General features: G+C 38.4%; 1 protein-coding gene across 9 annotated transcripts in view; it reads right to left on the bottom strand.

Moving 5' to 3' along the window:
• Positions 1-2,160: 2,160 nt before the first annotated feature.
• The window catches only part of ZNF532 (zinc finger protein 532), a 50,804-nt gene continuing 25,529 nt past the window's right edge, over positions 2,161-27,435 (bottom strand). For all 9 annotated transcript variants that reach the window (XM_049796225.1, XM_049796219.1, XM_049796222.1 and 6 more), the window contains 6 exons: positions 25,434-25,610; positions 16,854-17,016; positions 12,667-12,945; positions 6,856-6,968; positions 5,064-5,211; positions 2,161-3,215 (listed from right to left, as the gene is read on the bottom strand). In XM_049796225.1, coding sequence (XP_049652182.1) covers positions 2,721-3,215; positions 5,064-5,211; positions 6,856-6,968; positions 12,667-12,945; positions 16,854-17,016; positions 25,434-25,610 — 1,375 coding nt within the window. In that variant the 3' untranslated portion in view covers positions 2,161-2,720. The remainder of the gene's footprint in view (positions 3,216-5,063; positions 5,212-6,855; positions 6,969-12,666; positions 12,946-16,853; positions 17,017-25,433; positions 25,611-27,435) is intronic.

The following is a 27,435-nucleotide window of genomic DNA, read 5'->3' as shown; positions in this document are numbered from 1 at the left end:
CATGAAACTTTCTTTGCCCAAGATCAAGTAAAATAACAATAAACAAACAGGTTGGTCATTACCAGGAAATCTCTGCTTGGACGAGACCATCTTCCAAGCAGAAGAATCTCAAAAGGGAACCAGCAGCAGCATCGCTCCTGGAGTAACGCTTGGACACTGGAGATCTCCCCTGGAAAGAGGAGGAGGTACCCAACAGGCATTTTTCATTACTAATATCTAGAAACCTTGAATCACTTGGGAGATACAGAAGCCCCAATGTCTGGAGGAGCTGAAGAACTAGGCAAGAAATACTATGCGAGAAACATTATGGTATTAATTGTCCCACTAAATCTCCCCCCCTCCGCCAGGTCTGGTATTTGGAAAAAGCCATGGTCCTCAGAAGAGCGCCTTCCCCCTTCACCTATTTGAGTGGATTTCTGCCTATGAAAAGGAACAATTTACCTGGAGGAAAAGTTACACTTTCCTGCCATACCCAGCTATGTATAAGCTCCAGCACAGAAGTGCATCTACAGATTATGGGGCAGTTGAAGACCCACTATCTCTTAAATCTTTGAAGAGATTGCTAGAAGGAGAGTTAAATCGATCTTCTGATTAAAACTGAATACTGCTCAGTAGCTGAGCTCCACTCAGTGGCTGTGGCAAAATGAACTCCCATGGAGTCACGGGGGCAAAGGCAGTGTGGGAGCTTGCACTGCCCACGTCTGACCTGGGAAGCGGTCTGTGACCATGGAGCGATTTCACATTGTGCCCAGCTGCTTTCAGATGACTTGTCAGTAACTTCTGGTGTTTTACCTCTTGGCAGCACCAACAATGACATAAGTTACTGGTTTGCAGCATCCCTTGCAGGTGCAAGATGGTGAAAATGGAAAATAAACAAAAGTATTAATAATGGCTGTGAAAATTTAACTTTTATTATCTGTTCACTGTATACAAAACACCATTCTGCATAGTGATAACTCATTTGTTGTACAGTTGACAGTGCACATCAACAAACAAGTGTTCAAGAGGTATACACTTAATGGAAAGGGCAGTGATGGCCAGTGTACATTACACACTAAGATCCTGCGACGCCAGCTGTATGTTTTAGGATGGAGAAGTACCTCATAACCACTCAATATGTGAGTAATATAAATGGGATAACAAGCATTTACCAATGAAACAAATTAAGAATGAGGATAAAGAGAGAGCGCAGAACTAATGTATCTGATACACAATGTCCAGAGTGATTAAGAAGTTTTACAGAGGTGGCTGAGAAGGATCCGTATTTTTTCAAACACTTCAATTTTTCAAACTGTTAAAATTTAATGATAAATAACAGAATCTCACAAATCTTTAGGGGCAAATTGCTCCACATTTATTTACATATGAAATGTGTTTAATACAGTTGTAATGGACATAGTGTATAGTAACATCTGACAGCAGCAAGACTTTTAAGGAACCAAACAATTACTACTTTATATCATGCAGCTATCTATATATACACAATTTGTTTTAAAAAAAAGTACAAAATTTTTTTGTAGGGATACATACAAGGTATAAAATGCAAAAACAAACCAAAAATATAACTCTCACAGAGAACTATATATGAAAGGGACAGTATGGTACCTTTTTGTACTTTGTGAAAGCGTAACTAGTGATATTAGATACGTGTTTGAAATGGCTGAACTAGCTTCATATGGTCTGTGCTAAAGCTGAAAGCCCCAATTATACTTACATAGGCTGGTGTGTTAGCTTCTTGACAGTTGTGGTTGTATGTGACACTGAGCACCAGAACATTTGGCATTAGCATACAGAGCTGGGAAATACCAACCCCTGTAGCAAGGGTTAACTATTTTCTTTCAATAACCAGAAATAAAGGAAAATACATAATGCTGTGTACTCGCTTCTATATAATGTTTAATAAATTACATGACAAAAAACATCATCATTATAAACCTATTCCTCTAATTACATCTTATTTGTTAAATCGAGAGCAGCCCAGCCCTTTTGTAACAATTTGAGCTTTGATCACAAGCACCTGATGGCCTAAAAAAAAATCACTTCATGATACAGAGTTGTGCAATTATACTTTTCAAAAGTACTTTATCATTCTAGGGGGTCTGCACCTGTTCTGGTGTCGCCACCTAAAACCAGCACTGCATTATTCATATGCAGTGGTACTTTTTTTCTTTTTTTTTTTTTTTTTAATATATATATTTTTAAGAGAAAGTTTAAAAGCTTCCTTAGACATTTAGAAGCACAAGTTCTTAGAATTTAAAATCTCCCCTTAGCTTGCTTCCCCTCCCCACTCCCCTCCAAGCACTGCCTTCTGATGCACTTCCATTAGCTAAACTTTCTTTCAGAAGCATTCAAATAAGAAACAGTTTAAGAGAACCTAAGGAACTGCCCCAGCATTCAGAACTCTGTTTTAAAGAAACTTATTAGAAAAAAAAACAGAAACAAAACAGAAAAAAACAAATTTTCCACTAGATACGGATACAAACACATAACAAAGAGTATAAAAGTTATTAGTTTAAATATATACAAACTCTTTTCAACTCAAATACTGCTTCAATGGTTTTGAGGGTATAGACAATGAGGTGAAGGGGACACTTTTATGCAGAATATATTGCAACAGCCTGAACAGTACTGTTAACACTATTATACCTTGAACTTTCTGTAGCAAAAATGTCATTAGTATTCCAATGTGGAGAGAGATTTCTGCGTCCCAAATAATCTGATCACTTTTCAGCTGAACTCATTCTTTTTGACTTAATGAAGGCCATGCCATGTGTTCTCATGTGAGTGTTTAAGGCCGCTTCAGTTTCAAAAGTCTTTGCACACACTTTGCATCTTCTGTCTGATGCCGTACTGTCAGATGATTCATCTTCGTGATTGGGTTTATTTTCTTGCTGATTATCCTCCCCAGACCCGTTTTGTTTTGATACTGGCTGAGGCTCCTTCAGCTTATGTACAATGAAGAGATGTCTGGAGAGGGACACGTGAGACGTGTAGCACAGTCCACATTCCCTGCATTGGTATGAAGAGCCATCAGATTTATGCTGAGGAATGTGTTCATGAAACTGGAGAAGATTTTCTGTTGTAAAGCCACAAACAGCACACTTGTGAACTTTAAAAACATTTATCTTTAGCTTCTTCAATGGCTGAGTGATTGCACCTCGTGGAGGCCTGAATTCCAGTACAGGTTCTTCCAATTTACGCTTTGGACTAGGAACCTAGAAAAAGCCATAAATGGTATATCATGTAAGCATAAGTATGCAGTTCTTTTCATAACTGTTTGTGACTTGCAAACTTCAAAAACTTTCCCTTGGTAGATTCCGGTGCAACTTTGATAAATACAATATTTGAAATAATACAAGCAAATAAATGTTGTACATGTTGGAAAACTAGGGGTTTTCTTTCTTATAAATCACACAGAAAATTTGTCTTGTCAGCTCTGATAGACCTACAGTATCTAATTCACTGTATAAACTTGAATAAATTTTTGCCAGTGTAACTGCATCCAAGTGCATACACCAATGAGACTTCAATCGTGTACAGACTATAGAGTATCAGTCTAGGAACTTTTCAGCAGTACCTTCTGGAACTCCATTTTAATTACTTAATATTATTTCATGCCTGAAATTTGAGTTGACAGATATCTCCTGATTGTTAGTAACCAAACTAACGTATTGCCAAAGGGTGAATCAACATGCACAATTTTTAAAACTAATTAGACTGATAATTTTTTTATATTCTCCTTGTTAGTCTTCTGGCATGACTATTCCTCAAGAATCCTCTGCATCCTATGTAGCTCAGATATGCTCCATGATGTTTATGAAGACAATGTATATAGCTGCCATATTTTCAACACTTAAATAAGATGACAATATGATGGATTGAAAGAGAGTCATGTAAAGGACTATAGTACAGTTTAAAAACCGGGTATGTTTGTGTCTCTACTGTCAGCTTTGGACATGCCATCACAGGGGAAATTCTTTATCATATACAGTCCAAAACACTTAAAAAATGTTAATCTCTGCATGTAACAAGTCTTTGGACAGTGCGGTCATCTTACTTGCACTTTCTGCGTAACACTCATCATCAATAGAAGAACAGAATAGAATATTTCAGTTGGAAGGGACTTACAATGATCACCTAGTCCAACTGCCTGACCCCTTCAGGGCTGACCAAAAGTTAAAACATACTATTAAGGCTATTGTCCAAATGCCTCGTATACACTGACAGACTTGGGGCATCAACCACCTCTCTAGGAAGCCTGTTCCAGGGTTTGACCACCCTCTTGGTAAAAAAATGCTTCCTAATGGCCAGTCCGAACCTCCCCTGACACAGCTTTGAGCCATTCCCAGGTGTCCTGTCCCTGGATCCCAGGGAGAAGAGCTCAGCACTTCCCTCTCCACGTCTCCTCCTCGGGAGGCTGCAGAGAGCCATGAGGTCGCTCCTCAGCCTCCCTTCTCTCCAAGCTAGACAAACCCAGAGTGCTCAGCCCCCCTCACAGGACATGCCTTCCAGTCTTGTCACCAGCTTTGTTGCCCTCCTCTGGACGCATTCAAGGACCTTCACATCCCTTTTAAAATTGTAGGGTGCAGCACTGCACACAGTACTCCAAGGTGAGGCCACACCAACGCTAAATCCAGCGGGAGATACTGCTGTATTTCAATCATCAGATTGAAAGCAGTTTCACTGTAAAATTTGTATCAGATAAGCTCAAGGCTGGGTATTTGGAAGGTCACATTGCTTCTACATAAGCTCTAGCTTTTCTACAGCTATGAGAGGACTTGTTTGCAGAGAATTTGAAAGGTGCTCTTAAAGCAAACCACTAAGGGTTAAGTCATATTCTCCATCATTCAGTGATAAAACCAAACACAAGTCTTTCTAAAAACGTGTTCTAGTTCAAGCATGACAGAATTTGTTGCAGAAACCTCTGAGACATTTTTTGGGCTCTACTGCACAGAAGATCAGACTTTTATGGGATCAAAATATCTGCATCTATTTAAAGATCCTGAATGTATACCCACAAAAAATTCACTCTCAGTGACTGAATGCATCTTCTAAGTGATTACCTTTGTGTCTTCTTTTACCTCCCTTTCTTCCATATTGGTTGATTCAGTCATTTCTTTCACATCAGGGTCTTTAATACCATGCATCAACTGAATATGTTTTTCCAACATCAACCGCTTGGTAAAAGTACGTCTTGAATCTGGGCAGTGCCTACATAAACACAAAGCAGACACGCGCAGATTCAAATGTCATGCTTAACATGTCGTAGTATACTGAAGAATATAAATAGGCCCAGTAAATAAATCCAGACTAGAGTACAATCTATTGAAGATAGTGACAATGTTTTTCCAATCAATTGCACAGGGAAGTATTATAAGAAAATTAGCATAATTACAAAATAACACTAGAAACGTTTGAGCAATTTACATTCAGAGCAAATGAGAAGTTCTCTGAAGATAGTATCCAAAATGGTATAAAGTGTGAGTCAGAATAAAATCTGGGAGCATCTGAGTTTCCTTCTTGGATCTCTGCTAACATTACCAAACTGTACATTCTATTAGACACTTTCACAAGTTCTCCTTAATTTAAATTTCATAGGGAAAGCAATCACCTTCCACGTAGGATGAATGCTAGCTTCAAATGACACTTAATTCTGCATTCAAATCCAAATACTGATCTGCTTGGAACTAGTAATTCCTTCTCAGCTCCCTTTCCAACCTCAAAATAAGGAGCACTTGTCTTTCACAATCCCACACAGAACCAACTAAACCTCTCATGTGGTTTTGGGAAGTGTATTTCTCCCGAGCTCCAATCTTGTAATATACTGTACAGGTGTCTGGAAGAGGGATGGCCAAACAAGAACTGCAGGGGAGAAGTTAAACTGTATTACTCTTTCTGAGTCTCCCTCCTAAGGTTTTAACTTTTTAAATCCTGTTGCTTTTAACTTTATTAAAAAAAAAGAAAAAAACCCCAGTAATGTAGGCATTCTGAAATGAAAACTGAGAACCACAATAAACTTTCTGCTCAAAGGGCATGCAAAACACAGACACTTGCTACTCGTAATATACCAAGAGAAATAGGGTCTAGGCTAGCCAGCTCATGCAGGTTGTGTCAGGCAACCACAGTGCAGAGACAGGAGGTTATAAAGCACTTTGTTGGAAAGCTATGCTATGCACAGCAGTCTCAAGTTTCCACACCACTGTGCTTTGTGCTTTCCATAACAAAGCAGAGATCATACTATGGCAGAGAAGGGCCTGGTAAGATCTCAGCCACAGAGAATGGCTGCTGCTTGCACCTTCCTTTTCAGAACTTCAGGCTTGGTCCCACAGCATGCAAATACATACAAAATTATGAATGAAGAGATATAACAGAAAGTTTGTATTATATATCTTATCTGACTGACATGGATTTTTCTATTAAATTATGTATCATCTCTCCAGCCACTTAAACATCACTAAGGATTTTAGACATTACGCGCTGTTTTATGTATGAGAAAAATACTACAACTACTGGCTTTTATAGATTAGAAGAGCGGGCTGTATATTTGAGAGGCTATTGAAAACCAAGTTCACCACTGTAGAACTACCAGCCATGCAAACTCTCAGCTCAGTAAAGTTTCAGATTTGCTTGCCAAAGCCTCTGAAAGACAGCAGACTTTATATACATGCATTCTCAGTAGCTTGCTATGTCTTATGCATGTCGGATACATAGACAGGCCAAACTAGGGTATCTAAATACCTGGTTCACTTGAATGAATGGGACACTGCCTTTTATACAATCAAGAGAAGACATTCAACTAACAAAGTTTTTTGTTGGTTCATACTCTGTTTCTAAATAAGTAAAAGTAGAACTTACGAGCATGTATAAACCTTCCTAATGCCTTTGTGCTTGATACGATTATGACGACATAAACTATGGGATGAACTGAAAGATTTGTCACATTGTCGACAAGGATGTTTCTTCATTTGCTTTATAAAAAGAAGAAAAATACATTAATTAAAAAAGCTCAGTAAAAGTAGTCCGTGTGTCGAACCTTTTGATAATAGGAAAGAAACATCACTTACCAGTGTCTGGAACTGTATCTTCAAGTACATACCACTCCTACAGCAACACTGCAGAAGTCAGAGGACCTGGACCTCTTTCAAAGCAGTGTGGCTAGCATGACTTAAGCACACATCTATCACCAGTTGTAAACCGGTGTCACAGACTGTGGATGAAGTGGATTTCTTCCACCAAAGAAGCAAGGAAGATCAGTGGATTACTTCTGGATCAGCAAAGGCAGTATGGTGAGAGATTTGCTTTCACTATAAAGTAACATTTCCCTTCCCATCACCAAACTACACCTGCAGTTGCTGACTGAGAGCTTATGTCATGTACAAGGAGGAGTGAAGAGCACATAATAAGGACCAAAGCAAAATGTCATGGACACTGACATACTAACAGGGCTCAGAAAAATCATGAAGAAATAAGAGGTATGGTCTGATGCCACCTTGAGGGACACCTCTTTGGGGAATTCTGTGGGTTTTATATTACAGTTTGTTAAGAGGAAGGAGAAAGAAAAGGAAGGAAGCTGAAAAGGATGGAGTTGTCTCCATTTATGTCATTCTAGCTGAACATGGCCACAGGAGCTCTAGTAACATGTCCAAAACTGCAGACTATACAAGCCCCAAGAATGAATGACATGGTCCTGTCCCTTAAATTCCATCAGTCCTAGAACTCAATTCAAATGGCATGTCTTATCAACCAGAGTAGCTGCAGTAAGGAAATGGAAATATCACCTATCAGATTTCCTGCTTCCTTTCACAGGTTACTAGATTGTTTGTATCAGTAATTTTTGCTGTATTGGCAGTAACAAGGAAATCAGAACAATATCTTGGAAATTAAATCCAAACATTGATCAAACAAATCTAATTGAAAACCTTTCCAGACTACTATTTCAGTTTACTTTTCAACAATCCAGCCAGGGCCAGGATCCCACACTTAACATTCAGTATGATTCCTGCCAGAATCAAGGTTTTCTGGGTCTGAAGAAGAAATGGATTTTATTGGAACCTCCCAAAAGAAATCTGGATCACATGGACACAGATTTCAAGTGTTCCAGTCTGAGGGAGGGCTCATGCCTGCTAGTCAGGTAAAAGTGAAGCAACAGACAGTCTCATACCATCAGCCAAGTATCTAGAAAGAAAATCATGTTCTTTGGATTGCTTTTTCCTGCTCTAGCAGTGATCATAGTTTTCCTTCACAGCATCAATAACGTTCTCTTTCCTGCACTTATAGGGAAAATGGAAAAAAAAATAATCGTATTTTATTCTAGTATTCCAACTAATGCCACTGGGTGAAACACTTGGATCAATGCTTGAACTTGGACTCTTCTTGACTTTTCTGGAGAATCTACCCAAGATCTGTCCCTATGTTCCGAAACACTCAACAGCAAAGGTTTTCTTCATGTAAGAATGTAAAGGGTTTGGCTCACTTACTCTTACCCTCTGAGGAAGTCACAAATTCCCAAACAATGAAAATGCACAATAATCCACATGGACATTTTAATATGACGAGTTATTCTCTGGTGCCCAATATTAAAAAGAATTCTCAATCCTAAATACTGATGGGCTCAAGTCATACAGAAATGCTTAAGGAACTGAAAAACATCCATCTTATATTTGTGCTCTAAGTGCTGAACTCTACGTTGATGTTCATATTCTCCCTAATGGCTACATTGTTCGGGAACAGCTACAGACAAGCCAGTGGAGATCTGTAGAGGTGATGTCAATATTGAAAATTATCATTTACTGCAAAGTTTGGAGTGAGTGGTGGAAAGTTTGTACATGGGAAAAAGTGACGTCTGGAATGACTAAAGGAGTAAGTGTTAAAATGAGAGGAGAGACCTTTTGCTATCAAGACCAAAATCACATGGAGTGTGACAGAAGGAAAGAAAAGCGGTTCTGAAAGGTTGTTCATGCAAATGTGAAGCAGCCCATTAGGAAACATGGTGTGGTAATTTTATTGGGGCTAGCCAACATAAAGCTGTTAGAGGCACAGTACTGTTCAATGTAGACTTCATGTTTAAAGGCCAATTAAAATAAAAGGAAACCAACATATTTCACTCTTAAATTGTTAAAGGTAAAAACCTGACAGTGTGTACACACAGTGCATACTCATTAAAGCTAATCCATTAACCAATACATTTTGCAGTATGGTTTTGGAGTATGCTTATGACTGCAATGCTCTGGGAAGAATTTATAAAATAAAATAAAATGTGAAGTCACATTAGGACTTCTATCATGAAACAGCCCTGCACCATGCTGTACAAACATGTGCAAAAGCTCAACCAAGGTGGCTCATGTATCTTTGCTGAGGCCACTGCACAATGTAGAAGCATCAAGCACTTAGTCAGAAAAGCAGCAGGACTATGCTCAGCAGGACCCAGTCCCTCTCAGAGCACGAGGGGCACCGCCTGGGGTAACCATCCATGACACCACACTCGTTCTAAATTTGTTGGGAAGATTCCACATAGAGACCCAAATAGGATTTTGGATGAGTCAGTTTCTGCAATGGCAGCCAAAACCAAAAGAACTAAAAAATTAGTTCTGTAATCAGGTGCAGCAGGACCTGTTGTACAGCATCTTGTCTTTACAGAAAGAAAGAGGATGTTCAATTAGATGCACAGCAAGTCAGAATTGGTAAAGCAACTCCTGCTTAGAAAACATCTGTCCTTTCATAGAAACACAATTACACACAAGTCCTAGGAAGCTCAGCATATGTCCACCTGGCTGACTGCAGACATACATGATCCAGTTTCAAGCCAGGGGTTGTACAGACTTGTTAGAACCACCCTTTGTCTGGGGTAGTAACTGTTTTGTGGGTTTTTTTGTTTTGTTTTGTTTTGTTTTTAAATAGCACTTTTAAGGTCAGGCAGAGAGTCACACAAAGGTGGCTACAGATTTTCCTACCCTACTGCTGGCTCACCTTCATAGCTCAGGAAGAGGATACAGAAAATGTGAATCTGTCTATCTGCCTGCGTAGACATTTTCCAATAAGGTCTGGAAACTCAAGAATCTGTCCAAAGAGGATATACTTGGCAATACCTCTCCTATTAATACCTCTGAATAATCCAGCCTGGGATCAGCTAAAAACAGTTACAGCTCCAAACTTTCATTCTGATCCTGCAAAAGCAGCAATTAGAAGTTTGAAACGGATTATCTTCAAATACCTTACATGACAATGGACTTTGTGAATATAGCTCATGAATTCCTTAAAGTTTCTAACAAACATTCTGCATTGATAATTTTAGAGCATTTAACCCACACCTATCATTCTTAAAAAAAATAGACAAAGTAATTCCATTATTTATTAGACCCATCACATACTTAGTTATCTTATGCTCATTTCTAGTCTCTCTACAATAAAATGTACCCATAAAAGTTTAGGTTTTGAATATAGTCATTTTGAAAGCTAACAATTAGTGAAATTTTTGAAAGGTCTGGAAGGAACGTAACAACTGGTCTTTATCATTCATTTCTGAAAGACATGGAGTTGTATCTCTATTCATTTTAATATATATATGCCTCCTGTGTCATTTAAGGAACAGCTTGAATAGGGATAAAAAATAGCACATAAATGTACGCAGTGAAACAGGCCTCTAGGCCAGTATTTGAGTGCAACAATTACCTAGTATTTCATAATAAGGGCTGTTATTGAGGTAACATTCCACATTCTTATTAAACGTCAGAGATAGAAAGATACATATTTAAAGCTAATATTTAGAAAACATGATCAATGTGTTACTAACCTTATTTTACATGCCTTCTGCCACTTTGCTGCAGATGTGATCAGACTGGATATCATTCTTTAGTTCACTCTGAAGTGACAGTTTCATAGGAAGGTTGTGTTGTTTTTAAGAATTGCATCAATATAAAATGCATCTGGTCTTTAACTTATTTCTGCTTGCCGGTAAAAGTACTGATGAGTTAATATTTGGACAAACAGGTGAAACAGAGTGGACCAACAGTTTACATGCTGCTGAAGAGACTGATTTTGACAGAAAATTAAACTATGATTGTTTGAGTGTTACAGGATCAGAAACCAGTGTTTAGTGCATAGGCATGCCACAGGGACTGTAACACATTTTACAGTTTCTTTATAAACACTGCCTAGCAGAAGTGTCAGGAATATATCTGCTAGCCTTGAAACTGAAGCAATTAACAGTTCCTCAGTGACTTCAATGGACAGAAATGCAAAAATGGTCTTTTAAAGCAACTGGAGAAATCAAATGGAGACCACATGATCTCAGCTGTTTGTCTACTTTTCATGCCCTCCAGCTGTAAAAGGAGAACCAGGTAAAAGAAAATGTAGTTCTGTGAATCATAATCCTTTGGTTTTGTGTGTTTCATTCCAAGGGGGACTGGCAAAGTAGCTACAGGACTCTTCACAGCAAGAAGGCTGAAGGAATGGAGTGGGAGTTACTGAAGGCAAGGAGAAACATGGAAAGTCTCCTGTCAGTCAAGCTTGGGTGCTATTTGCTTGAAGTTGTCATAAGAAAATTAGAGATGACACTCAGTAGTCTGGCATTTTCCATTTTTCCATAAAATGTTTATAAACAGAATAAAATAATTTGCACAAAAGCTTTAGAGATAAGCACTGTAATTTGAAGGGACACAGAAACCTCTGGAAATGTGCCATCATTTATTATAGCATATTAGCATCCTGAAAACTACAGATTTTCACACTCAGGATGATTCTTCTCTACTTAAGACAAAATAAGTCTGTTACCCCTTCCAGTTCTGCTCTTTTTCTGCAGTGCAGCACAGTACATTAGTTTAATTCCCTGCTTCCCAGCTGAGGAGAGAATCAGACCATTTTCACTAGCACACAGCGAAGGACAGGACTGGATAGCACATGACTGCTGTTTGTCAGCATCAGGCTGGAGCTTGCTACAGTCTGTCTCAAACATAGCTAAGAAGGGTCTATGCAAGGATCAGATTCACCATGGCCTACCTGCCAGTCTTTTAAATTTCATTTAAGTGGAAAAGCTATCGCATGCAGCAGGGACACCAAGCTTTCTTTCTGCTGAGTTGCGAATACAGCATTCCTGTATTTCAGTTTCAATCCATTTTAAGTAAGCCAACTCAAATCCGTCTGCTTTAAATACAAAATTCAACTTGTTCAACTCAGCTGACTTGCTGGCTGAACCTACGAGTTTAAGATTAGAGCAATGGCTTGACCTTGGAGTGTGACTACCCTTGAAATGCTGTTTGGCACTCATTGGACCAATAAAACAAGGCTCCATTCCCTGAGTCTAACAGTTAATGAACTTTCAAGAGAGAGAGGGAACTGAGAAGGCACAAAGGAAGAAATAAGAACCTGTATCAGATTAGATGACTTGGATGAAATACTGGAACATCTTTCACTCTTTCCATCTTGAAGAAATTTTGGTACTGGATGAAGAAGCCCACAATTAGGTAAGAGGATGTGGATTTTCTCAGAGGAACTAGAAAATGGCAAAAACTAAGCAGCCAAAGAGAGAACGATGAAACATGTATAAGAACAGAGAAGAATAATGATGGAACCTAAAGGAATTATTTGCAAAACCACAACTGAATTTGGAAAAAAATTACTTCATATTTCAGGCTTAATTCACTTTTTTGTAACTGAATATTATTCGTTTACCTTTCCATGTTCTTTCCTCATGTGAGAGATGTAAACGTCTCTCTGAGTGAAGAGCCTATCACACTCCCAACAAGTCCAGCCAGGATTAGCGACTTTTTTAGGCTCTGCTTTCTTTATGGGAGAAGGAGATTTCTTCTCCAGCTTTTCTGTTCCGTTGACAGATTTTGTGTCCTCTTTGTTGTGACTGGCTGAGTTCTGAGTTGTGGGTTTAGTACTGAGAGGCAGATTTATCCCCAGGTTTGGTGGCCCCTCAACACTTTTCAAAGTTCCATGCATAGACTACAATAAAAGAGAGAAAAAAAAGGTACAGAAATAACATAGACTTATACAGTTGTAGTGACAAAATGCAAAGAGCCTCTGAACCAAAAGTCTTCATTTACTTCTTTGTCATACTAATATCAGATCACATTCTGAACTGAGAGAAACATGATTAAGTAAAGGCAAGGCCTAGCATAAAGAGAAACTAGCCAACAACACTACCAGACACCATCAGTCGCTAAAGAGAAGTTTTCTTCAGTGGCTAGATATTTTCACCCAAAAAAAAAAAAAAAAAAAAAAAAGACTTTGTAGGTTAAGTTTAAATTGCTGCTTAACAGGGAAGAAAAAAGGGCTCAAAAAGTACTTTAAGTTAAGGTTAGTTTCTCGCTTTACTTACCTAATGTATTAGTTGAGCATCCTCATTTCAAACTACGTGACTAGAGATTTCCAAGAAAGAAGGGCTTCTACTGACAAATTTTGACTTGGCACATTGGTAAATAAGACAAGAAAAGGCAACTCTGGAGGAATCAGGGAACTATATCATTTAGGATATATTAACATTTTATGCTGAGGCTGAGTTAAGCCCTGTCTTACTCCACAGAAGCTTATGAGCTCCCTCACTTAGGGCTACATTGCTAGCAGTCCTTAAATCAAAGGTGTGCAGGGCTGATGGGGTCCCCAAGACCAGGGGACAGCTAGGAGTTGTCTAACAAGCTGTTCTCAAGCACCCTGCAGCTCTTAGGCAGTGATCCTTCCTCACTGATTTATTTCTAGACTTTAAGTAAACCATCAGAAGGAAGGGAAGAACTCTTCCACTTCCTCCTCCCCCAATTTCTCAGCCAGCGTCATATGCTGGTATGATACCTGAGCCTTCCAAAAAGATGACTAGTTCAGGAAGACCTGGGCTTCAGCTATGTGTCTGAGTTTCATATATAAACACGGACACAGCAGGAATGAGTCAGCATCCACTATCAAGGTCTCTCTCACATCTAAAAGACTTGCCCTTTACAACTACAGTGTTCTAATCATCTCATCTACTGACCTTTATTATAGCTCTCATGGATGACATGTCTAGCCATCCCAAACATAATTATTTTTCCTACAGGTTAACCTCAGAAACAAAAAAACATGCAATACATTTTTGATTCTGAGAATATAAGAATACAAATCTGACACTCCAGTATAATACTTCAGTATCAAGTTCTTTTGTAAATCCTGTGGCTCTTGGGTCTAACTGCTGGCCCTACAGCAAATATCAACCTGATCTGTAGAACACGTTCTTCTATTTAACAGTTGTGTTGAAAACAAGGTCACAAGTCTTGAAAAACAGCTGGTCTTAAAGTCAGTCTTAAACTTGAGGAGGAGACAGGGAAGGGCTGATCCAAGACGTTCAGAAATATACGGACTGCGTATTTTCTTTGTTTCTGAACTAGTTCATATTTACTGTTAAGAATAGCCTTACATTTATGCCAGATATCTTAAATGGTCCTGTCATGCAGCAATACATTTTCTGCTTCCTTTCTTCCTATTTAACAGTTGTTAAATAGAAGAAAAGCCAGTAATTTAAAAAACCTAAAATGTTATTAAAAAGCAAAGCACACAGGACCAACTGACTAGCTCTAAGAACAAAGAAGTTGTGTAGTAAAGGAGGAGGCTGCCCTTAGTACTCCACTGCACCAGGACAAGAAGAAAGAAGCATGAAGTAGGGGGGAAGGCAACTGAAGATTGACCTGGAGATTCCATCCCAGCTTGACTTGTCAGCATGTAAGATGTTAGTGCTGAACTTTCTAAATGTCTTTTAAATCCAACCAATACTTGAAATTTAACTTCTTACTTGAAATTAAACAAAAAAGTATTAAAGCATAACATGGAGTCACAGTGATCACAATGCAGATCACCAGCAGAACTGGGAGTGTTACACCTGCAGTCCAGACCTTCACCACCTCTTCTTACTGGCTGTTAAAAATTTTCTTGTAGCAAGCTGTTACAGGAAAATGAGACATACATTTTGCCAACAAGAAACATTCACATCTGCAGGAATTATTCTAGGTTATTTTTTTCAGCTTTCAATAATCTCCTCCTGAGCTTCTTTCTATCCCTTTCTGTTCTATTTTCATCCAGGTCTTCTCTGCCTTGATGGTTTATGTCTAGCCATACCAAACAATTACATTTTGTGCAGCTAGGCTGAGCTCTGCCCTTGTCTGGCACTCATCCTCTCCTCAAGTCCTTTTCTGTTTTTATCTATACCCTGTTACAGTTTTTTTCATTCCTCCTTAACTGAAGTCTAATTTATACTTTTCTGCTGCTGTCCCTACTTCTATACACACATCCCAAATGTAAAAGCACTAGCAATTCTGAATAAAAGCAGTAATACTGTTACTGCACATGTATGTTCTAGCCCTCTAATTTTATTCTAAAAAAGTCTGAATCATCTATAGTGAAACATGCTAAAAAAACACTTGTTCAAAGCACAAATACTGGCATGGAACACTACAGCCAAAAGAGTTAAATAGTGACCAAATTGTAAGTAACTGAGAATAACTTTATAATGAGAAATGCTGAGCAACCCTAATTTATGTAAGAATAGCTTCTGGCCCTAAATACAGTCAAGATCATGCTCCCAAAATAGTTGTTTTCAGGTCTTAAAGAAGTAGACAGATATAACAAAACTTTTACAACAATACCTGAATCAAGAAAAAGTAATTATATAAATAAGACATCTCTACAATATATGGAATTTGCCTATTTAGTTAAAAATAGAAGCAATACAAGTAGATCAAAGGAAGCAGAAAATATATTGCTGCATGAGAGGACCATTTAAGATATCTGGCATAAATGTAAGACTATTCTTAACAGTAAATATGAACTAGTTCAGAAACAAAGAAAATACGCAGTCCGTATATTTCTGAACGTCTTGGATCAGCCCTTCCCTGTCTCCTCCTCAAGTTTAAGACTGACTTTAAGACCAACTGTTTTTCAAGTCTTGTCATCTTGTTTTCAACACAACTTCAGAGATTTCTGAGGTTGCAAATGCCATAATTGAGAATAAAATGAAAAATGATGGTTTTAGCAGACAAGAAAGATGTTCGGTTTTTTCCACCATTCTGTTTACAAATTTTACGAAGTCTTATGCGTCACTGCAACTGAAACCCACTGAATTAAGTGCTACCATTCTGGACTGTAATACTTTGTAATGGTGTAAGTTAACTTCAGCTGTTACCAGGCACCACATCTTAATAAGGCATAAGAAATTCAGCACTGCTAACAGATTTGGTATGCAGAAAACAAGGTAACGCAGTGTATTTAAAATACACAGCTAACAAATTATAGCCAGGGGACTGCTGATTCTTAAAAACATGATTTGCAAGGATGACAGTAAATCTTCAGTTATAAGGGTATTCATGAGAAAAGCCACTTCATTTTTTTTCAAAGCATGCATGTGTTTATGTTTGTATGTAAACACACACACACAAATAACATCTACATCTGTTTGAGAAACATACTGGTTCCTACCAGTGAATTCTGAACACAAGAGGTACTCAGCATTCTCAGCTCCTACCAACTGCAATAATACTTAGAATACTGTAAATAAAGCTCAATACTTATTAGGATCAGACTAACTTACTTCAATATACCCATTATTATTTTGATAAAACGAGCTACTGAATGCAATGCACTGAGATATACCAAAATCAACATTCATATAGAAAAACCGAGTTAGCGATTACATTACAGATACACTGAAGACCATAAGAAATATAACATTTTAACATTTGAGAACATTATTCACAGATTACTCTCTTGGAATTATTAACATCTCTCTCTTTCAGCAGTCATCTTGTTATTCTGTGCCTTTTACAGTATTTTCTCACAGCATATATTGCATGACAAATGGTATCTAAGAACAACAAGAGAAGATGCCTACACACCTTGATATGATCCATCATAAGCTGTTTCTGTGCATATAGAAGAGAACAGTCTGGACACTTGAAAACAGACACCTTCTGGTTTTCAATGTGCTGATCAAAGTGGCGATAGAGCAAAGGTTGTAGAGTAAACACAGTGTCACACATAGAGCATTTATATATTATTCTAAAAACAGAAGTACAATAAACAACGTCAGTCATGTTGATGATCTACTTGCAAGAGTCATGATGTTAACTTTTTTTCTCAGCAGAGATAAGATCTGACATGTTTAAGCAATCATTTCACACTGCCTGAAAAAAGTTAAACTAATGCAAAATATCCTCTAATTTAAAAATATGGAAGCAGTAGAAAAAACAGAAAAGAAAAAAAAAAATCATTAAAAAGTGCAAACAAGAAGCCAGAAAATAACAGCATGTGCCAGTTACATGTATAACACCCACATCTGCTTAGGATACTCTGAAATTAAAATGTCTTCAGTTTCTGAACTCACATTATAACTAAAGGACAATATACCTGCTTCAGGTTGCAAAGGCAGTGTGTTTTAGGCCGTGATTGATTTGATCATAACTGGCAATATACTTCAAGATAAATTTATTTTTGGCAACGTATATCGGTTTGAGCCTCCTGAATTCCAAGCCTAGACTGTATTAATGCTCTGAAGCTGAAACGTCACGGAATGGCATTTCCCTGTTTTGCTGTTGACAAAGCTGTTACGAAATTGTCTATTGAAGCAATGTAGAGACAGTACCAAACCACAACTTCCTCTCTCAGAGCATACATGACTTTTGAAATTAGCTACATAAATCTCCCATTCTGATAGCCAATATTCTAATCAAAATTGTAACAAAAGTTATTTATGTTTTAGTAGCTATGTAACTGGTAAAGCAATGCATCTATTAATATAATTTCAGAAGTCCTTTAGAAATAGATACACTTATTAACAAGAACTAGGTAAGTACTGGACACTAAAGCATAGTCCCTGAAATGAACACGATACCTAAAATTCTGTATCACAAAATCCTAAGAACATTATTAAACAATGTGAAAATAGTTGTCAAGTGTCTTGTCCAACAGACAAAAAACATAGGAAACCAGAAACATAATCCTCTGATCTAAATGCTGCAACAACTACTACATGGCAATAGTTTGAAGCTAGTTTCGTTTTGCTGATGATTTTATAATGAAAAGTATAGTTTAAATTGCATTCTAAGTAATTATTTACTCAATACTTTTCTTGTTGTTTTTGCTTATCTGTATGTTTGATTGTATTAAGAATTATTTCCTGGCAACTAAAGGTGAGTAACAAGATTAGCTACGCAAACTGCAATCCTTTAATATATCTGTTAAATAAACAGTAAATAATTCTATTATTTCAGAAACATCACACTTTTTTTAAATTTGGAAAATGAATGGAAGGAAATGACATGTGAAAGAAAAGTAACAAATTCGCTACAGATCATCAGATGAGAGAGAAATCTAATCCATTAGCCATCAGCAGTGGTAGTATTTCAGAAGTTGTTCAGCTAAAATAAAAGAAACCCAACAATAAGTGCTCAGTACAATGACAGGCGCCTCCTCTGCAAAAGCAGTCTTCCTAATCCTATCAATTAGAGAGGTTGATCTCTGTCCTAAAGAATGACTTTCCATTAAAAAACCCCAAACCCAACAAACCCTGCTTGCTAGAATGCTGTATTTTCTCATTATCCACATAGATGTTCCAAGTCCTTTCTATATCCCTCTAAGAAATTATCATCAATAGTACATTGTTCAGGAGCTCTTAAGATCACTGCACGGTGTTTTGAGATGACAAGAACAGGGACATTGTTACAATGTCCAAGCCATTCAATGCGTCCAAATATTTGAAATAATGAAAAATAGTATACTTAATCACATTAACTGTGAAAAGTATTATTTTTGGGTGTATCAAGTGGTCCCAGTTTCTCACATAAGTCAAGATAAATTTATTATTTACACAGCATCTTCTGAAGACCTACCTACTATTGTACTGTTTTCTGTGGTGAACCCTCTGCATGGGATGATGTAACTCTGCACAAGCACAGCAGAATACACCTGCTAGCTTCAGTTAGTGACCATGCTGTACCTAGAAAGGGGAGCCTCCTCCCCGTCCTCACTGACCCCCCACATTACTGTCCATAAAAGCTTCTTAAACATAATTCAAAACAAGTATTTCAGTCTGTCACACTATTACTGATCTATACCCCTTCAGAATCCTAACTTCTTGGATAATTCCCGTATGAAAGGTATTAAAGAGCTTGCCAGAAATGGGAAATGCTTCTTGATAATAACTGGTAAGAGAGAAATCCCAGGTTCCTAAAATGCAGTTTTGCCTCATGTACCTCTCATCAATATAAACCCATATATATTACTAATAGTTTTAACTTGAGATCGTAAGAGACAGCTTCTGGGGAAAAAAGTCAATGGATCACCACGCCAGCCGGTCAGCTGAATTAAGCAGACAGAAACAGAGAGAACGTGAACCTTCTCCAGACACAGTGCTGTTACAAGCACTCTCTGTGGGATGCACTGTTTAAGCTCTAAGTGTAGAAAGAGTCAAAGGATTCACTGCGCAAGGGATCATCTCCCTTGGCCACAGAGCACACAGAGCTACTGAGCATCTAAGCACACTCCACCATCTTGGTCCCATCTTAGCAGAGCAGCTAGAGATAATTTAAAGCAGTGATTTTACTGTCAGCCCTCTTCACTGCATCCAAGAAAAAAACCCCAGAGTTTAGTCAGAAAAGTACTTGCTGCAGTTCTGTAGCGAATCTGCTTGTAACGTCACGGGCTAGAGCTGGTACTAACCACACGCATTCCCTAATGCTGGGGCACCAAATATTATTCTTCTGTCCCTTGCATCCTGTCTCCTAAAACACTGCCTTACATCTCCATCAGCAACTTTGTCCGAAAGGCAGGAAAACAAGCCGAGGCACAAGACTGGATCACAGCCTTGTCCCTGGCAGGGTGATTTTCACCCTTCTGGTTCATTGCTCACATACCACTGCTAACATCCAGAATCCCAGCATTTTGGTGCCTGCTGCCGAGTAGTCGATCCCATGGCTAGGTGCTAAAGAGACATGAGTAAAGTTACATGTTCCGGGTTACATTCCAAGATGTAAATAGACTGGCACAATTAAAAATAATTCTCTGATTATTTCATGGTGCCTATTTCCATTGGAACCGTACCTTGCAAATAAATTTAGATGCAAGAAATTAGAAAACCTGCTTTATCGTCTGTGGAGGAACTAGACAGTGATCTCAGCTGGAATGATTTCAGGTCTGTAGTATATAAATTTATCATTGCAGGGTTACATAATTAAACAAGTAAACTACAATCTACTATATGCTTCAGATTCTTATTGTATCTAAAAGTAAGGAACAGAGGACTACAGAGTTGCTGAGGTTGGAAGGGAGCTCTTGAGGTCAAGGCCCCGCTCAAACAAGGTCAGCTAGAGCAGGCTGCCCAGGACCGCGTCATCCAGTTGGGTTTTGAATGTCTCCACAGACTGAGACTCCACAGACTTTGGGCAACCTGTTCAGTGTTTGACCACCTGCACAGTAAAAAAGTGACTTCCTGTGTTCAGGTGGAAAGTCCTGTGTTTCAGTTTGTGCCCATTGCCTCTTGTCCTGTCTCTGGGTGCCACAGAGAAGAATCTGGCTCCCTCTTCCTCAAGCCTTCCCATATAGTAGTTACACACATCGATAACGTCCTCCTGAGCCTTCTCCTCTCCAAGCTGAACAGTCCCAGCTCCCTCAGCCTCTCTTTACGCAGGAGATGCTCTCGTCCCTTATTCATCTTTGTGTCTCTTTGCTGGACTTGCTCTGGTATGTCCATGTCTCTCTTGCACTGGGGACCCAGCTCTGGGTCCAGTACTGCAGCACTGTCCCAGCAGCACTGAGCAGAGGGGAAGGATCACCTCCCTCGACCTGCCGGCAATGCTCTTCCCAAGCCCTTAATGACCACATTCCAAGTCATGCAGCACTTGTGAGCACTGACAGGAGAAAGTGAATCTGCTACAAAAAAATCTGACATCTTTCTGAGTTTATCGCGTATAAAAATTGTATCTCTAAGAGCTGAATATTATGTATTTTCTATGTAAGCTAAAACACTTTACTCTGTTTTCACAGAAGCACAAGAACTACCTGGGAGAGATCCAATTTTCAGACAGGTTTCTGGGAAAAGACTGTACTCTGTTAAATTCATACCAATGTACACGGTAGTATGAATTGTGACTATATCCACTTCGAGTATTTCTTTCAGTCACATCAAAAGCATGACTTTCAAGCCTAAGCACATGCAACTGAGTATGCTTGCTTGTTTTGTAATTGGAGTAGTCAGTATTTAACATGTAATAGCTTAAAACCCGTCCAAAGCTTATAGGCAGTTATACTTAGTCAGGACATAATTTACAACCACATCAATTCAACATGACACTTCAGTAAGGCAGGCAGTTCAACTGCAATCACACCGCCAGGGCAGTTACTCCATAACTGCTCCTGCCCCACAGTACACACCAGAACGGGCATGGTACATGGACCTTTTCACTTTTCAAAAAGCCAGTTAACAAATTCATATTTTATCTTAGAATAAATACAGGTCTTATCTCACAGGAAAATACTTTCATATCGCATAAAAGATGTTTAGTGTTTTGAAAGTTTCTGCATCAGAGTATGGTATTTCTCCTTCCCATAATTTTTTTCTCTAAAAAAATGGTACTTGTGCGGTAATATACTTTGTACCAATAGTACAGTATATATCCATAATCTGGCTTGATAAACAAGAATTTCTCCAGTATCCAAAAAGAGATCAGCCATGAAAAATATCTTTGTACTGCTCCTATGAAGTTACACTGTTCACTGAAAAAAAAAAAATCACATACAAGCTTTGGTTTCCCACAAGAACTATGGAGCATCTTAGGTATGCCACAGGAGAGAGCTTCACAAAGTTGAAAGACAAGATAGCCATCCATTTCCCTATATTAAAATAATCTAATTTCATCCCACTGAGAATCACTGCTATTAAACTTCATTTTTCATACACCAAATAGTTTACTGTATCTGTTCCCAAACAACCATTTGTAATGTAACTGCAAATCACACAGTTCCAGTAAATGCCAGAGGCACACAGCCATTTACCCAGTGAGCCTAATTCCTGTAAACAAAAAAGTGTGAACCAGTGAAGAGTCCCTGAGGACTGGACTGGCCTCATCCCACTTACAGGACAGAAGTAATAAATCTTCCCTAGCCACCTCGGCGTGCTGACACACCGGGCCTGGTTTTCGGCTGCATCTCTTGTGATGCGCAGGGGGACACCAAAGAGTCAGGTTCCATGGCCATGCAGAGTTCAACGATGTCTGCCTACCAGGGGAGGTCTGAAACTCACGTTCAAGGGTCAGACACCTTCTATACACTCAATGAACACTCGAAAGCTTCACATTTCCAAACGCAGAAGGCTATTCTACCCTTCTTTTAATTTAAAATTTTTACTTCAGAAGAACAAAAATTTAACTGAGCTTATGTAGTTATATCTATAGTGTTCTATGACTATATTACACTCCTTTTCAATAATTAATTTGTTAAGTTTTCAAAATGTACACAAGTCCTATGCGACATAGCTGCTAGGTAATATGGTACAGATAAGCCAGCAGCAGCAGACTGGTCAAATGTGAATGTATTTCCTCAAATACAACAGCACTTGCCAGCTCTACTCGGCACTGGTCAGGCCACGCCTGGACCACTGTGTCCAGTTCTGGTCCCCACAGTTCAAGAAAGACACGGACAGCCTGGAGAGGCTCCAAAGGAGGGCCACAAAGACGGTCAAGGGGCTGGAGAACCTGCCCTACAAGGAAAGACTGAAGGAGTTAGGTCTCTTCTCTCTGGAGAAGGCTCGAGTGGACTTCATCACAGTGCTCCAGTACTTAAAGGGCAGCTACAGAGAGGACAGAGGGTCTCCCTTCACAAGGAGCCACACGGAGAAGACAAGGGGCAACGGGTACAAATTGCACCAGGAGAGGTTTCATCTTGATACAAGAAAGAATTTTTTTAGTGAGAACAATCATTCATTCACTGGAACAACCTCTCCAGGGACATGGTGGAGTCCCCATCACTGGAGGCTTTCGAAATGCAGGATGGACAGGATGCTAGATAGCCTCATTTTGGCTCCCTTTCCCCCAAAAGGCTGGACCCAATGATTGTTAAAGGTCCCTTCCAAGCCTGGGCTGTTCTGTGATTTTAACACAGAACGTTACAGCAGAAAAAACAGGATTTCAGCAATGTCACAAACATTTGATGTCAACTTGACCAAGATATATGAGAAATATCCTCAGAAACCAACTAATTTAAACAACAAAAACATGTCCTTTTAAAATTGCTACTGAGTAGCAGAAATACATGTAGTTAATTCTGAGGAAAACTACCGGTCCTGATAGCTTGAAATAGACCTTACTAAATGGTGAAACAGCAGTTGATGTGGGCATCTGGAGTGTCGGTGGCAACACTGGACTACCTACAGATGCTTGCGTAATGGAAGCAAAGAACTTCAAACACTGTGAAGACTGGGAAAATCCTACTAGTCACTCTCCATGCATTTAAGACAGCATCTTGATTAAAACTGGCAAATTTAAAGAAAATACCACTTCTTCAGAGGAATACTCAACTATGGATTCTGTGTTTTATTACAATACAATAGTACTTCATAAAATTTTATTTTAGTCTTTTTATAATCAAAATAAATTTGTAAAATAATACAATTATAAACACATCTATATGGAAAGAAAACTAATGCAAAATACTTAATTCATGAAGTTGATCAGAAACAGTCAGCAGATCCAAGCACAATTCAAGAAATCTTCTGCGCTTTTCATATGTGAAGTATCTTACACAAATGGTGATCTTAATCTTTCCGCTTTCTCTAATGAAAATTATGGGAATCTGAAACAAGTTTTAGATTAAATGTTGGTATTTCAAAGCCTCTCACTGAAGATAATGAAAATTATGGGAATCTGAAACAAGTTTTAGATTAAATGTTGGTATTTCAAAGCCTCTCACTGAAGACACCATCCTGAATTAAAACAAGGAGTCATTTGTCACTGGGTGGAAATGTCTTCATTTGGTATCAGACACAGTAAGTTTGTTGCCATTTTGCTTTAATGTAGGTTTAAACACCCTAAAGAATAAATCTCCTGTTAATATGTTAGAAGAAACAGTGATAAACCAAATTCTTCTGAAATCTGGTTATTACACTACATGGTACCTTGTTTCTCTCATCTGCCTTCTATTTTCTTGAGTCTGCAAGTTGTTAAAAGTACTAGTGTGCTCTGCACACTCCAGAGAAACAACATGGAGTTAAATACTTGAATATTTACCCTCAGTACTGCAGTCGTACCAACAGAGGAGAAAGGCAGAAGAAAAAGGTCTGCAATGAGAAGGCATCAGGCTAAGGCCGATGAGATTTGAAGCCTAATTTTCACATGCATTGGCACCTGCAGCTCCCACTGGCTTCAGTGGAGGCTTTGAATGTGCAACATCTTTAAAACAAAGACCCTGAAGCCGAGATCCTAATTGTGCCCTGTGTTACCATCTTCAGTAAACCACTGTGTTTGTGCACAACTTTCCTAGCTACAGAACAGAATCAGTTCTGCTTGAATTCAGAAAAAAAGAGATTATGTATTGGAAAAAAGCTTATGTAAACAGCTCTATAAATGCATCTATTTTGATGTGGAGAGTCAAGGCTGGAAAAGGTTTAAAGGCTGGTGCCTCTCACTTAGTAAAACACTGGAATTGCTCTCCTTGAGACATGACCGTCTTAGCGAAGCAAAAACCTAGCTTACCACTCCCAAACCTATGACTTTCATGAAGAGAAATCTAGTAGACAGAAAGAGAACAGATCCTGCAAGAAGAACACTGCCCAACAAGTGAGCGGCTGCCTGATCAAAAGAACAGGATGCCACAGGTGGCCGTAGCCCGCAAGAATTGCCTGAGGTTAGCCCACAGATTACACCTGCCACTTCTAAAACCATCTCTCACAAAGACCCACACTGACCACTGTGAACTGATGGCACTGAAAGAATTAATTTCCTGAATTCACCCTGATGACTATCTGTGAGCATGTAACAGAAAACAAATAAAATCACTTCTCCTCACTTTTTCGACCAGATGCTAAGAAAATTACTGTGTAAGTCCTGAGGAGTCTTAGCAGTTCTTTTTGGAATCACATTATCTTAATTCACAGTAAAAATGCAGATGAGCTAAGCAGATTAAAGATATGAACGAGCAACAGGCTAGCTGCCTGTCTAAATAATTTTTCTAATTACTGTATTACTCTCCTGTAGCGTGCAGCGTTTAAAGAACTGCTATTTCTACGTTCATGGAAATTTAACCTTTGCCAAATAAATTGCCACCTAAAAACTCATGAAAACATTACACAAACTCCACATGTTGCCAACAGGATGACAAACTGTTGGTTGTACAGTATGTGACTTTTAAGATTATAACCACAGGACAGAATGCAATTTCACAAGTTATTAAAATGTAGGCAAGTGCAGTAGAAGATTAATTTTGCTTACTTTGGTTCGCCTATCTTGATACCCGGGTGTTGTGTATAGGCATGGGAGTGTGTGCTGGGAGCAGATTTAAATGCCATGGGACAGATAGGACACTTGTAAAAGACTTCACAGTGACAACCTTGAATATGAGACTTGAGCGCCGCCACATCAGAGTATACAACATTGCAATGCACGCAGCTGCAAAAAGAGTGGAAAAGAGTCAGTTCAGCCTAGCCCAAAGCAGTACTGAATGAAATGGAATCAACACTGATTTTCAAGCAAGTGGAAGAGATAAACATACATATACACAACTGGATAAAACTACGTTATTCCGTCAATTTAAACAACCCACTAAGAATCAACATAAACAGAGATTTGCGTATCAGAAAGTAAGAAAAAAGAAATTTCCCAAATTTAATTTGAAAATCTAAGAGATATGAAGTCAGAACATGTTATTATGGCATTACAACAAAACAGAGAGAAGGGTTAACAGAGGAATAGTCTATTGATTGTAAAAAAGAATGCTTAAATCCTCTGCAAATTTGTGAAGTGATTTTACCAAATGCATTTTTATGACATGCAGTGGATTGTATAAGGTACGCCACAGCAATTTAGAAACTACCACCAAAATGGAAAACCAGTAAGGAAAACATTTTCACCATTTCCCTTGTTTAGATTTAATGAAGACATACTGGTAATGATTTTCTGTACAAGTAATCAAATCAGCACTTGGATTTAAAAACAAAAAAAGAGTAATTTAAACTCAGGACAACTAAACTGAATCTCTACAATCAGATCAATCTATCAGATTGGAATTCTGAAAATATTTTTCAAAAACATACTTCTGCTGTGTCGAAAATTTGTGACCTTTCCGCATCTATTCTAAAATGAAATGATTAAAAACATGAATTAATATTAGTACATAAGAATTTCTATACACAATGGTCCCTTTTTGTGCCATACATATCCAGTACTAAATGCTACCAAATAAGTTCAAGAACATAGTGCAATAAGCAATTACAAAATAACCTGTCAAATGAACAAATTTCTTATTGACCACTATTTTGCAGTAAGAGTTTTACAATTTGAACATAGAAGGCCTCTAGCCTTCCAAAATTTCAATTTTGGCACCTATCATGGTAGTATGATTGTTGCCATATAAACATCAAATTGGTTTTGGATATTGTTTTAATGCCCTGATGATAGCAATAAAGCAGGAAATACAGCTATACATTGCATTCAAGAATCCCATTTTCCTCTTAAAATGTATCACGTTTGAATTTTATGAAATGTCATCCTTTCTTTCTGAGCACTTTATTTACATTCTTAATACTATTAATCAAGTTTATATCTATCTAGTCTCCACTTACCAATGCATTTTCTAAAGTAAATGGTCCTTGTCTTTTTGGGGTCTATTAAGATCTTCTCTGCTTATACAGAGATGAACATTTCTTCAGAGTGGTACAAAGCATGATCCTCTCATTTACAGATCTACTCCTAAAGTGTCACTTCAAGAGAGCTGGGTCGCATTTCTCGCCTCCCCATCCCATCCTGTCTGGACTTTATTCTCTAGTGATGCGACACAATAAATGATCCTCAGCAATTAAACAGTTCTTAAGGACCAAGCCTTCCTTTCTTGGACTGCTCTAACAGCTTTCTTGTTTTCAATTTGGAAGGATGCAATTAAACTTAAGGTTGAAATTTTCAGCTGATTTAGTTCAGACAACTAGCCTAAATCACTGAAATCAAACTGAACTCCCTCACAGAGGTCCTTTGGAAAGGCAAGACAGGTTATGCTGTCCCTGAAGCAAATGCACCATGGTGATAAGGAGATGCTGAGGAGTCTAGGAAGGAAGACATTAACTTTCCAGGTACTGCTTTTCTTTACCTAGGTGTTTTTTGTTTTGTCTCACCATATACAGAAATTCTGACTTGGTGTGACATGAGATGTTTATGATACATCTTGAAAAGTTTGGTAAATTTAGTTTAGATTCACAGTGAAGGATTTATGAGTCTTCTGGTG

Source organism: Accipiter gentilis, chromosome Z, assembly GCF_929443795.1.
Source record: "Accipiter gentilis chromosome Z, bAccGen1.1, whole genome shotgun sequence".
In the NCBI taxonomy this organism is placed as follows: Eukaryota; Metazoa; Chordata; class Aves; order Accipitriformes; family Accipitridae; genus Astur; species Astur gentilis.
The sequence above is the reverse complement of the archived record's forward strand: the minus strand, read 5'-3'. Positions and strand labels throughout refer to the sequence as shown.